The 14,707-nt window shown below is 38.2% G+C and overlaps 1 protein-coding gene across 3 annotated transcripts in view; it reads right to left on the bottom strand.

Annotated features, from left to right (window-relative positions):
* Positions 1–14,707, bottom strand: part of dph6 (diphthamine biosynthesis 6) — a 109,277-nt gene that overhangs the window by 50,414 nt on the left and 44,156 nt on the right. For 2 of the 3 annotated variants that reach the window (XM_042338264.1, XM_007888029.2), the window contains exons 8-12: positions 12,370–12,463; positions 4,264–4,411; positions 3,547–3,678; positions 2,522–2,651; positions 1,433–1,607 (exon numbers count right to left, since the gene is read on the bottom strand). In XM_042338264.1, coding sequence (XP_042194198.1) covers positions 1,433–1,607; positions 2,522–2,651; positions 3,547–3,678; positions 4,264–4,411; positions 12,370–12,463 — 679 coding nt within the window. The remainder of the gene's footprint in view (positions 1–1,432; positions 1,608–2,521; positions 2,652–3,546; positions 3,679–4,263; positions 4,412–12,369; positions 12,464–14,707) is intronic. The other variant, XM_042338265.1, reaches the window with a different exon arrangement.

Here is a 14,707-nt window from a genome sequence, read left to right as displayed (position 1 = left end):
TTTTATGGGATTAATTTTGTGGTACTATAAATGAAGTTAAGCGTCCTAATTGATCTGTACACACAGTACAGTATTTCAGCACAAAACCTTATAACCCTCATACTTTGGTTCTGCTGATCCTCAGCTAATTATCTTCTACTGATAACTGGAAAAGACATTTCTGCCGGCAAATTAAACTAATCATTTTCAATACTTAATCAGAAATGTTCTCTGCCTGAAACTATCCTTGATGGTGCACACTAATAACTAGCCTTGGTGTCAATAAGGGTTTATAACCTATCTTGTCAACTGACCACAAATACGGGGGTGGGAACTGAGGGAATGAAAGAACCTTTTTTTTTAAAATCACAGGAAAGATTTTGACAAACATATTTCAAGAAGAAACAAAACTAATGAGCTATAAATATTAAGCTTCTGAAATAATTATGACTAAAGCTTTAGGCAAAATGTACCCAAGAGATCAATTGATAAAAAAAACAATTGTTCTGAATTTTCATTGTAAAATGTAAAGATTATTTCATGCCTTAGGGATTAGACGGTGTATAGTACAAGAGTAGTGCCATTTCACCTCTGAAATGTGCTTTGCAACCTAAGCCAGTCAAAAGGAACCAAAGGCACTCTAAGATCCCTGCTTTGGTATCCTAAATGGAATTTGGTTATCTCAACTCAGTTTGCAGTGGACACAAAACAATAGCAGACAAAGAACCTCACATTTAACCACAATTTATATCACCTAAATAAAATTGCATATTTTAAAGCTTTTGTAGTCCAAATGCGATTTTGATTCAACGAAAAGTACAGGTCTTGTAAAAAACATTCCATGAAGTAGGAAATCAGCCAAGTTGTGATTCTGACACCTGCCTGGGCTTTATTAACAGAAGTAAAAGATTTTGCCTGCAGGTATCTGAGGTACCTTGCAGCAAATTACAACACAAATGCAGGTGACAGTTGTTGGTTGTGTCAATAGTCTGGCACAAATATCTCTATTGCCACAGGATCATGTGATTTTACTTCTAGATATACGATACTTCAAATCAATGTGCAAGTCTATCTGAATTCTCTCTGTTGGTTAAACATTATTAATATACTATGACTAAAATTGTTATTTTGCATCAATGTTTTAAATCCCACATTGTAACAACATACAATTTCCTGTTGACATTTCTAACATAGTCAGCAGCAGCTCTCACCTCTCTGCAGGAGCATCATTAGCTGCAGGCAACTTAGACACAAGAGCTGAGGCGTTCTGCTGGTAAAATTCCTGTCTTGTACATTGATTTTGTCTGGACAATATAATAGATTCATTCCAGATAGCAGGTATTCAATATAGTCAAAAATAATTATTCTGAAGCAAGTCTTAGTAAGTGACATAGTAAGTGAGTAAAATTATTTGCATGTGTGAAATAGTGCAAAAAAATGTTTAATGTCTTACCTTGACTGACTGACTGTAGGGTCCAATATTAGCAGGTGCCCAATGTGAAATGCTCTGAACGTGCATCACTTCCTTTTGCTCTTTGAATGGCTCATGTGTGGTTAACTCATTTTTATGTACAAGGCAATCAAGCTGAAGTAATACACCATCAGGTAACGAAGCTTCTACACAAACCCTAAACAAACAAACAAGGACAATTTCACACTTGACATCTGCTGATATTATGGATGATCAAAAGTCCTTTTCAGCTCTACACTTTTCATGGGTAATACAAAGGGTAGATCTCGTAAACCAAGCTAAGTGAAGCTGTGTCAACTGCTCTCAGTTAGTAGAACTGCGGGTTGGTGAAGGCTGCATTGTTAAAGTGCCATCTTTCAGAAAAGACATTAAATCAAGGGCCCTGCTACCTGTTCTGTACCTAAAGTTATGGTCCTGGTTGCCTGTTCAGGTTTAAAGATTCCGTAAGACAAATGGAAAAGAGAAGGAAGCTTCTCCTGGTGCTCAAGCTAAAACTCCTCCAGATGAATGGTTGACCTCATGATCATTTGTGGGACCTTGAGAGTATAAATCGCTGTGTTTTTTGCCTACAAAAGCAGTCACCATTCTCGCTGAAGAGAACAAAAGAGTAATTACCTGTAATCACTTTTGAGACATTCCAGCATTTATAAAAATACAAATAAAAATTTATTACAAAAAGTCTTTCTTTACTTTCAGCAAAAAAGCTAAAGCTTCAGAAGAAATATTAACTTTAGAAAAGTAAAGTCTAATTGCAAATAATGTCGTCAGAGTGGACCCATTCTTCACAGATAATATCAAAGTATAACCAAGAGACTAAAATGGGATTGTCCCCATAAAAAGTATCTTTCCTGTGCTGGGTGAAACAGCCTTACAAACCCAAAAGTTCCAGATTCAAGTGCCATCAAGTGTGATTCCAGCTCGGATGGGCAATAATTGCACCACAATTAGACTCAGGATTCTGGGGCGGCAGTTGGAAATCTGCCAGGTTCTTGATTCTGATCACGATCAAGAGTTTGTCTGCTAGAAAATGCACATATGTGGACAATCTCAGACTTAGCTGTGTAACATTACCTTGCAGGCGGATTTAAGTTGAAGTAAGACTGGTAGACTACGTTTATAGCAGCAAAATCACTCATACTTTGCACATAGAGGTGAACCAGAACAATATCCGTTAACATGTATCCTTTTGTTTCCAATTGAGCTACAAAAGAGAGAAGTACATTAATTCCAGTCTGCTCCACATCCCCCGCCTGGCCCGCCCCACTGGCGGTCGGTGCTTTAGCTTCTCTACCCCCACCCTTTTGGACTCCATCTCAGTCCTTTCACCTTGTTCCATCCCTTGCCTCCTTCAAGGCACCTCTCAAGACTCTCCTCTTCCATTATGCCTTCGGCCACCCTTCTACCCTTACCCTCCCTGTCCTCCACCCCTCCTGATCCCAAACCCCTGCCTGGGTCCAAATCCCTGACTGTCCAGCACCTTGGGACGTCCTCTTGATGTGAAAGGCGCCATACAAATGTAATTTGTTGTTGTTGATGGTGATAGTCTGTAAAGGAAATGTTAGATATATTTCGTGTATGAAAATGAACATTCTAGTATTAAAGTGGTAGAAGTATAAAATATATTGATATTCTTCATTTGATAAAACTACAATGTCATGAAAATCAATTTGGCACCTTTTAAGAGACGGTAGCAATTTGTGCCTCATATCCCAGAATGTGATCAGAATTACCTTTTCTACAGTGCATTATAAAAGACGAGTGCAATGCATTATATACTTTGCTCAAGTTGTTCTATCATGTTTACCATTGTCAAGGAGATTGTTTTATAGAATGGAACAGAGAACGTTTTTTTGTGTTGTTTCCAGCTAATGACAATGTTTTCCATATTACTGCATGGTCCCAAGTGCTACAGTATTTTCCAGATCATTCCCTGCACCCTGCTAGTGATGTGTAGTACTGAGAGCAAACTGTGTCAAAGGCCTCATGTTACTGAAGTGACAAATAATTATAAAAAATTTATATTGAGTGGAAGTTATACTATATTTCCTTGGCGCAGGATAAGAATGCTGCCTAAATAAAGAACTCTAACAAAATACCCTGCAGTAGGAAAAATGCTTCATTTGTCACATTATCAATGTTCTTCCCATCTGCAGGAGAAAAAGCCCCATGAATCCCATTAATCCACTGGTATCCACTTTTCGTCTTCCCAGACCAATAATTTAACTCCTCTGAAAGAAAAAAAGGAAAATAACACATGAAAACATTAACAGAGTATCAAGATGCCCCTTTTTGACCATGCCACCCTACCTCTCTGCCCTCCACCCTCCCTAATTACAACCCCCCCCACATCCCAACTATTCAGCACCTTGGGACATCCTCCCAACGTGAAAGGCGCTTTACAAATTTAATTTTGTATTGTATACACATATATATATTACATAGAGAACAGCACAATTATTAACAGTCTAACAGTCCCAAGGTGGGGCTTGAACTCATAACAATAACTTGCATTTATGTAGCGTCCTTCACGAGGGGTAGTGTCCTGGAGCGCTTGACTCAGGGTTCAGAGTGCTATCAACTTGGCCAGGGTGATACTTTGTATTGTAAACATATTACAAACAGGTCTTAGTGATTGTGACCAGAGAGTTGAAGCTAAGGAATTAAATTTTAGAATTCCTCTAGAGGAATGGAATTTCCATCAATTACACACCAGTGAAGTCACATTATCTGTAATACAACTTTAAAAGTATTTTAACCCCAAAATGTCCCTGATTAATTAGCACACAATGCAATTGATTCAGTCTCAAACATACCAGTTTCAGATGGACTATGAGAGGTTGGATTCCACATGACCTGTAGATTTGAATGCTCTCCACTAAGTTCAGTTTCTATATTGTTCTCCATGTCACAGCAAAATGAGCAAGAACCCATTTTACTATGCAATATGCCTACAGTCACCTGCTGTATAGAATATATATTTCAGTTACCAAAAAAACTCTACTAGGGAACAAATGCAGAATTAACAACAACAACAAAATGAAATTTGTATAGCGCCTTTCACGCTGGGAGGACATCTCAAGGCATTAAACAATCAGTGTTTCAGACCTGAGCTGAGGTTCGGGATCAGGGAGGGTGGAGGGCAAGGGGGAAAGAGGGTGATCGAAGGCATGGTCGAAGAGGAGGGTATTGAGATGGGTCTTGAAGGAGGCAAGTGAGGGGGTGAGACGGAGGGACTGCAGGATGGAGTTCCAGAGGGTGGGGGCAGAGTGGCTGAAGGACCGCCCATCAATGGTGGGGCAGGGAGGCGGGAGACAGAAGCAGGCCGGAGCTTGCTAGGCGGAGGAAGCGGCAGGTTGGTAGCGTGTCAGGAAATCACAGAGGTAGGCGGGAGCAAGCCCGTGGAGGGCTTTGAAGGTGAGGACCAGGATCTTGAACAGTTTCCTCTGTGTGATGGGAAGCCAGTGGAGTCGGACGAGGATGGGGGTGATAGGGTCACGGAGTCTGGTGCGGGAGTGGACATGGGTTGCAGAGTTCTGGATGATCTGCAGCCTATGGAGGGAGGAGTTGGGGAGGCCGACAAGCAGGGAGTTTGCATCGTCAAGCCTGGATGTTATGAATGCATGTATGGGGGTTTTGGCAGCCTGCTGTGTGAGACAGTGGTCATAAATCAGGTTGTAAATAAGTTGACTTGTAATATTGAAAATTACAGAAATATGTATCCTGAATATCTCCAAATTATTTGTTAAATTTATTCCATTATCCATAAGTGCATGCATTTGCTAATTATGACATGAGCTCTTTTTATCCTTTTTAACACAATAAATATTACCTCTTTTTACACAATACGTATTATAATGCAGATTCTATAATACAGAAATTTGCAGTGAGTACATTTTATCAGTAAAATGTCTTGTATTGTAATTCATTGCAGTGTACAGGAGTGTGCAAATGGTGAAATGGAGAACTGATGTACGTCATGCAATCACTCATCCTTCTAAATCACACCCTGTATTTTGAAGACCATATTTTTTTCTCATGGTTGTACTTGTAATTTACGCATTTAATCTAATAGGCCACCGTAATCAAAATATACTGGGGCATTATTATAAGGCAATATGTGTACCATATAATTTACAGTACTACCACTACTCAATAAGGATAGTACTTAACAAGACTTTATAAAGTCTTTTAAAACAAATTACATGCGGTAGTCCGTTATAAAAAAAATGGCACAAAGGTTTACAAATGAGAATCTTGGAAAAACAAGAAACATGCCTAGAGTCGAAACACACACAAAATAGAAGGGTTAGTGCAGTGAGCAGAAAATATTTTAATTTTGAATGCATAAATGCAGTGACTGAAACTCCCATGAGAAAATGTCTGATTTCTTTGGTTGTCGTAAGAACTTTAAAAGAAAAATCTCTAGATTTAAATATTGATACCAAGGAATGTTGTTCTTGTATGTGAGTGAACATGTTGATAAAATATGCAACTTGAGATTACATTACTCTTCCTGAAGTATCAAATTATTGGTGGAAAACCATAATTGGACAGCACAGTATTAACAGAGCCCTTGCTATAGAATCGCATTCCTCACCTCATCTAATCAGTTTCCAGTTTGGGCTGCATGCTGAGCAACAAAAATGCAAACATTAAAGACTTGCATTATTATCCTCTCAGGAGAAGCTGCTCATCTGAAGTACTCCATGAACTCTCTACACTGTACCAACATTAATTTTGCATTAAAAAGAATTAGTACAAGAAGTGTGTTGGAGGATAGGGTACATTTTGCCAAATACAGATTCTGTACTCGTGACCAATGTGTAATTGCATTTTTAATGAACACTCGAGTGCATCAAGATGCCTTCCACCAGACACAAATGCTGTGTTGGTGTCGAAGAGAAATCTTAAACATAACTTAAACTGATCTTCTGGCAATAAGGCAATATTGTCAGAGAGGTGAAACAGTAGCGCAGAAAGCAGGCCGATTTCCTGGAAGTGCAGTGCTACAAGTTCATAACTCACCGTGTTGATTTCCAACATGGTGAGTTATCAATCTCGGTTGGTTGAGCTGACACGTGGAACCCTCAAGCAGAAAGCAGGCATTTGTCTACTGAGAGAAACAATGAAGAAGTACCATCTTGCTCTGCTGGCACTCACCTCCAATTAGAGCAGCTAAAGAAAAACTGGATCTGATAGTACTTCAGATATCTTTCAAATGTTATGATAAAACCAATCTCAAGAGAAATCCCACCCATGTGTATATCTAATTAAATGTTCAGGCATGCTGGGTTACATAGGGCAAAAGAATTTCCCAAAACAGCTTCCACTTCACATCATTTGAGAACAATATGTTCATTATGCTATAAGCTTTTGCAGACAGCTTTAAAGCATCCACCCACCCAGGTCCTGCCGAGCACTAACTCTCCCCCCGCTACCCCAGGTCCTGCTGAGCATTTGCTATTTCATCTCATTCAATGGATCAGATTTCAGGATGCAAAGGAGATGCAATTGAATTATCTCTTCATATTTTGGCTCTCACTGTAGCCAATCACATGAGAACCAGCATGCAACTGAACACCAATCCAAATTGGAATACAAAGTGAATTAAAATGGGACATTTTGGTTTAATTTCCTCCAAACAAAAGCTGAATTAGGACATTGTAACTATTTTATATTCTGGTCTGACAGGTGTTTGCTAAACACAGCAACAAAATTGAACAGATAAAACTGAAATGGTTACACTACAGTGAAAATATCACGATTGACTGAGATGACGTTGATAGGGGCTTGATATTAAACCAGACCTGATTAAGAATTTTCTGGCTTTGGAAAGACGCCTGGTTGGGGATAGCGACATGCATATGTCCCAAGTTACACTTCATGTGTTTCAGGCAAGGATTACAAATAATTGAGGTGAAGATTTGCTGCTGGAAATATATGCCGAAATTTTTTAAAATCGTTTTCCTTTTTAAATCTTGCAATTTTGTGGTATTTTCCTGGGGTTCTGGCTCTCGAGAGGCAAGGGGAGGACGACACTGAGGAAAATTGTGAGAAACATTTGGACTTTTAACACATTTGTTGAAGGGGTTTGTGGGATGATCTCTGAGGCATGCTACATTTAAGAGGGCCATTTATTCTTTCATGTTTGCACTGGCACACAGTAATACAAAGTAATTGCTACCAGAACCTTCCACTGTGATCTAATGGTGACCTTGTTCCATACTCCCATCGGTCCTTCTGCCTGATTTGTTGTTAGTGGTTTATTTTTAATTACGTGCTGAATTGTCACAAAGATGAATAGGCAGCAGCAACACAACAGTTGCAGCAAGGATGGGGCATAGGAACAGACACCTATTTTCAGATAAAACGGGAAATACTGAAAATATTAATCGGGAAGGGCTCTTGGGCACATTTCTGCCGCCTCTTCTTTTTGTGGCAGTTTTCACAACAGACCTCCTCCCAATTAATATCGCTGTACTTTGATATACAAGATGTCAAGACTCTAGCAACAACGTACTCATTAGTTTGGATATATTCATGCCAGTCTTTGCGCTACTAGGTAGTTGTAGGAATTACCCAAAAGGTATGTCACAATTCCACTTAGCACAAGGAAGCAAGTTTCTTATTTAAAAATGTTAGTTTTAAAATTATTCTGATGGCAACATCTACCATTCTTGAAAGGTTACTGTTTGTTCAGCTTCAATCCCAATGTTACCAACCAAAGCATCCACTAAACTCCACTTAAACCCTACCATGATTGTTACCCATAAAAGAATGATAGCAAATCAACTTTCTTTTCACTCCCCACTCTCCCTATCTGAGATTGTGCTGGATGGCCATTTCCAATCAAAACATGCACGGTTGGGTAACCTACTCTTAGGATCCATCAACACTACTCGTGACTCCTATTGGGAAATGTCAAAAACAGCATGGTGTAACTTTCCTTCCACTGAGAAAGTGTCTGGATTACTCCCAGTGATAGCACAACAAATTTTGGTATCACATCATATTAGTGAAAGCCTATGCGGTAAAAGGTGCTGGATCTACAACACACCATGCTATCTGAAAACACGTTATTTTTAATTGACAGACAATGTGTATACTGATAGAATCTGATGTCTTCTTTTTCTTTGCTCTTCCAAATAACTCAACATACTCTATTTGAATTCATGATTCATAACATTTTCCTTTGTAACAATTTTCTAATGTTTTAAATTAAATTGGTTAATTAGTTTTCCTCATTTAAAACAGAACAAATAATAATCCTTGCATTTGATATAGCCCCTTATCACGTCTTCGAGATGTCTCAAAGCGCTTCATAGAATATAATGTAAATTAATTGACTATGTCATTTATGGGTGAAACACGACAGCCAATTGCGCACAGCAGTGTCCCACAAACAGTCATGATTAAGTGACCAAATTATTATTTTTTATTATTGTTTATTATTTTGAAGGGATTATTGACCACAACTGTACAGTCAATTCACTTTACAGTATATTCTGTGAAGAGCTTTGAGACGTCTAGAAGACATGAAAAGCGCTATATCAAATCCAAGGATTATTGTTATATTATTATATTTACTGCTAGGTAAACAGAGGTATGTGGAGAAAAGAACTCGCCTAAGGTTTCGCCCTGCCCGGGAATCAAACCCAGGTCCTCTTGCTTGTGAGGCAACTGCTCTAACCAATACACTGCAGGCTCCACTAAAGAAAGAAAAACTGTAAGACATCGATTGACAGCAAGATAGTGTACACGTAACTAAGTCTTTCCTATATCAAATATTTACTGAAAAGCACCATTTTGTTTCCTAAGTAGTCTATTGAGGATGTTAAGCTATAAGTGCATTGACCACAACAAGAAAACAGCTTGACCTGGACAAATATTCCCAACAAAGCATAACCAATTTCACTTTTATTGTGTATTCTTGACCTAACATTTGTATGAATCATTACAACTGCAGCAAGAAACCTACACATATTCAATAGAAACACATTGAAAGAATACATAGCAATTTTATAACTGGCAAAGTAAGAAAGTGTGGTTTTCCCTAAGAACAAGGACTTTGAGCACTCAATGAAAGGTCAAAACTATCTAAAAAATTTCTGTGCACTTCTTGATCTGAGCATTTCTCAAGGGTTCAATAGAAATCTCAAATAGATGGATATTAGATGAGGAACAAAGGTTGAATACATTTTGCTTTACAAATAACTATTTTATTTATTTTTTACAATATTAATGTAAAATTTAATGAAGTGTAAGCAACTTACTACTTGCAGATACAATTCACACAGAAAAGTTTAAAACTCCCTTGACAGCTTGATGGGTAAAGGCACTGCCCATTGTAAGACTGAGCCATACAAACCACAAGGTCGTAAATTCAAATCCTGGTTTGTAGTGAGTTAACAGATTTCAGCTGAGGAAGCAGTTGGGACACTAAAATTGTGCTCATTGCCCCAGGGCAACGGGGAAGAGGGGTGGAAAACAGCCAGGGTTACTGCTCCTGAATGCTATCTGGTAATTCCCACATGTGTGTGGATGTCAGATAAGTGCAGGATTGGACTTGGCCCACTCCCAACATTAAATAGCCTGTTGGCACTCAACTGTTAAGTCTTACACATTAAGAATAGCCACTTGGGTAAGATAATGGGAGGCAGCGAGAGTCAAAATCAGCATTTTCAGAAGTGACAACAGATTAATTAACACCAAAATATGTTGGTGTACCAGATGCCAAAGGCTCCTGGAACATCAATTGATTGCTCAGGCACAGGATTTTTTTCTAAAGTAGATGTCACAACTTTACTTTGGGCAGCATATTTAATATTATTATTATTTCTAAATATCTCTTGATCACCTCGGTCATTTTGTGCACAATAGATAAATTACAGGCATACAAATGGTTTCTCATGATGATAACAGACGAAAGTCCGTCTCCTTTAGAGTTTCAAAAGTGATCTAGAGAACAACTAGTTAGAGGCCAGTCCCTAAGCAAGGATTAGACTAAATGTAAATACTAAACGTTCTATGTGTGGAACTTCCAGAGATACAACTTGAGAAGGGCTGCTCCTCTGGAAACCAACAACAACAACTTGCATTTATGTAGCTCCCTTTCTAGGTTTCTAAAAGACGTTTCCAGTCAACCAGGAGAGTGGGGGGAGAAAGACAAGAGAACTGAGGATACAGTTTAAAGCAGAGTGTCTTAAAACAGAACTGGGGAAGATCAAGGCACTATTTGCTTAAAGGGGAATTCTCTAGTGATGTTCCCCACAGAATGACAGCCTACAGTCTATTGTACTTTGATTGAGAAAAACTGCTGGCTGTTTTTGTTCAGAATATAGATACATTTTTAAGTTAACACAACACATGTAAATACATTGTGGAAGTAAATAATTCTAGATTCCCTTCTCCCTATATATTGTTAGCTAAGCTCAATGGGGTTTATAATCTGACCAGTATGAATCTTAATTCTTTCTCTTCACTAATCAAGGGTGACCTTAGTTATTAGATTGTGATCCGATACATAGTGCCTACTAATGTTCTTTGCTTTGGTATCCCACTAAAAGCCTCAGGTTACTGCTCTGTGGGAAACTTTTGACAACCACAATAACAGGCAGTCCTTCAATAATATTCTTATTACTCTTAGTATCTATACCTGGGCAAAAGATGGAGGTATAGCTTGCCTTTGGAGAAGTCCCATCTAATGATAATCTGATACTTCTTGCAATAATATTTTACCAAAGCCAATTAGTTTCATATATACGATGCAAGTCAAGTATTATGTGTTAGACTTATTATTGTTATTATGTTTGGTCGACTGTGCTGTACAATGCCAGCAACCTCACATATCTGCTCTAATCACATTCCCCTCCCTTTCCACAAACTTTTTTAATATCTTCAATCACTCAGCTTCAATAATGAGTCTCACGTTAGTAATTAGTACTGCTTGGCTATATCCTCTTCGTGTTCTGGTCATGTGGAGTCCTGTAGCTCAGTGGTTAGAGCACTCGCTTTACAAGTGAGAGACCTGAGTTCAATTCCAGGCACAGGGCGAAACCTTGGGCAAGTTTCCTTACTCCACACGCCTAATAATAATCCCTCCAAAAAACCCAAAACAATAATTAAATTGGTCATTTCCAATCTACGACTGTTTGTGGGACATTGCTGTGCGCAATTGGCTGCCGCGTTCGCCCACAAATATACAGTCAATTCACTTTACAGTGTGTTCTGTGAAGTGCTTTGGGACGTCCTCCTGACGTGAAAAGCGCTATATCAAATGCAAGGATTATTATTATTATTATTATTATTATAGACCAAAATAGTCTTAAAGGAGATTTCTTTTATCAAGTTATTTTTTCAGAGGTAGACAGGAAAAATACTTTTTCCTTTGGCTGGAGAATTGGTGACAAGAAGTCATTAGAGTTATTACATGAAAAAGTAGGTGAGAAACGAGACGGAATTTCTTCACTTGAGGGGTTTGGAATGCATTATGACAGGTGGCTGTTGAGCTTGGATCAAGAGAGAATTGTTCAAAAAACTGGCAAAATGGGCAACTGAGCAGTGTAAATATTAAGGGATATAGGGAAAGAATTAGTAAGTGGAAATGATGACGGAAGAGCAATTTGGAAAGTCTGGTTCAGTCGTGACCACAGACATGATATCCGAATGCTCCTCCCCTTTCTGGGAAGAAAATTCTATGTTTCTATATGTAATTTTTGTCCCTAAAAGCATCTACCTCTACTATTAAAATGCCCCCATGCATATTATACAGTAAGTTCAATAAACACTGATTTATTCAGCCTATATGAAAAGCATTATATAAGCGTAAGCTGTGTTGCAAATACACAATACGTACACATCAATTAGTGCACTTCAGCTGTTTACACATTTACCAGAAAAATTATCAAATAGGAACTTACGTTCGGTTTATTCTCCAGATGTACGCTCAAAAACCTAAGATACCCCACAGGTGCGAACGCGTCAGCTGAATGGATAACTACTTCTGAGGAATCACTGCAGAAAATAATAAAGAATCATAATTGCAGAATGCATCAGTGAGCAAAGTATTCACTATCAAAACAGCAAATAGTGCCATCATTTCAGGAAATATTTAACATTGGAAAAACAAATGAAGGGTCACACCCAAAACGTGAACCTATCTTCTTTTTTATTTCCTAATTGCGTTATTATGGATTTGAGCCAATTGGTGTTTTTAGTTCAGATTTTCAGCATTCATTCACTTTCTAACAAGTGTCACTGGATAGAATCTAGGAGCAGCAATCTTTGCTATTCTTTTCCCCCTTCCTAACATTTGTAGCACACCTATTGCTGCCTCAGACAAGAAGGGTTAACTAAACCACGATCAAACTTCAGACCTATTGGATCAATTTCACACGACAAAATAACTTTAGTATTTAAACTATTGGAGACCTAGAGAATTATTTTCAGTTGAAAGTATTATACCAAAAACAACAACAACTTGCACTTACATAGTGCCCTCCACGCAGGTTAGTGTCTCAGAGCTCTTTACAGTGGGGGAGTCTAACTCCAAGCCAGGGGAGGGGGAGGTGTAAAAACATTGTAACTCAAGTCCTAACCGAGTTAACTTATTTTGATCTTTATTTTATTTAAAAATAAATCCATGTTAAACCCCCCCCCCCCCCCACACAAATAACATTTCAACATAACCATTACTTATCAATGTCACCTCAAGAATTATGCAAAAACAGTGAGAAAAAGACACAAACGATAGATCAAAGATAAATGCACATTTACGATCCTGAATCCCCAACACCACCAGGATCTCATATTGTTAAAGCGTACTAGAGGCTTATCAGCAAGATTTGTTTGTGAAGGATCGATCAATACAGTCTTTTCTCCACATTAACCATTCCTTTACTCTCCCTGTTCTCAATTATGTTAACTGACCAAACCAAACCATCGCAACAGGTAAAACACAAGCAGCAGTAATTTATATAATGAATTCAACTAAACTATAAAGCCATACATCATGGCTGTAGTCTCCCATAGTAGTATCAACCAGAATGTCAATGCATATTAAAGGGTGATGCTTTTACGAATAATAAATAAAGCAATTCAAACAATTTAACGATAGGCAAAGAGTTAATTAGTGGAGAAGGTAAAGGGTTATCCTGAACACTGGGTGAAATATATTTTATGGGTAGAGATTTTAGTAGGCCACAAACTGCAGGAGCTGATAGGCAGTGAGTGGTAATGTGTTGCCTCGAGTGATAACCAGGAAAAACTGGCCTGGTGGGAATTCCTTAATTGGAAAGGCATTCCAACCAGGCTGGAAAGGTGCATTTGAATAGCAGTGGAGTAGTGCAGCTCACTGGGAAGTTATAATCCTTCTCATCTCTTAGGACTGTGAAAGACCTCAAAAACATCTTAATTAAAACACTTCTCAATCAATGAAGACATTTTAAAGCATTCACCGACAGACTCTAGCTGGCACATATATGTAATAAGGTTTAAATTATATTTTTCAAATGTTTGCTTTTATGTTATGAATCAAATCTACGTAAGAAAAGGGATTCCGGTCGAAAATATTAAATCTAAGGGGATGATTGACTCTGTAAGACTGTCATAATGTTAGTTCCCAAGTATGTCAGCCCATCTAAGAAAAAAAATCAAATGAATGTTCACAGGGACAAATTTGCCCTGTGGTATCACTTCACTCTTGTTAAAGCTGATCATGTAACTAGAGAGGTACTCTTCTTGCTGGACTGTTTGAAAATACATCAATGGTAGCCTTATGTAGAGCAGACTATTAGCAGTATAAAGGGAATGGTTATATCCATACCACCAACCTCCACACAGTACATGATTGGATTTGATCTAATCGCAAGAGTCAGGAATTCAATCATCAAAGCAAAGGTGACAGAGGACGTTGCCAAGATGTATGAACCCCATTGCAATGGGAAAGAGAATGAATGCTACCTTGCTTATAGTAATTAAGGTCCTTTTCTCAATCTTGGAATGAAGTTTAGTTTATAAACTCAAACAGCAGAATCCTGCAAAATCAGTTGGATGAATTACTCTTAGGGTTTAATCACTTTCATTTTACACTTTGAATCAGCTTTAGTGACTCATAACCTCACTCATGACCTTAATATTTGTGTTCAAGAGACAAGTAAAACAGTTCAATTTCACGATTCAGGAGACTGATTAACTATAACAGTAATCACAATGTGAGGCATCAAAATATATAAGTATATAAAGTATGTGAGGCACCAC

Source organism: Callorhinchus milii, unplaced genomic scaffold (assembly GCF_018977255.1).
Source record: "Callorhinchus milii isolate IMCB2004 unplaced genomic scaffold, IMCB_Cmil_1.0 Scaffold9, whole genome shotgun sequence".
NCBI lineage: Eukaryota > Metazoa > Chordata > Chondrichthyes > Chimaeriformes > Callorhinchidae > Callorhinchus > Callorhinchus milii.
Note: the sequence above shows the minus strand (reverse complement) of the source record. Positions and strands in the feature narration are given on the sequence as shown.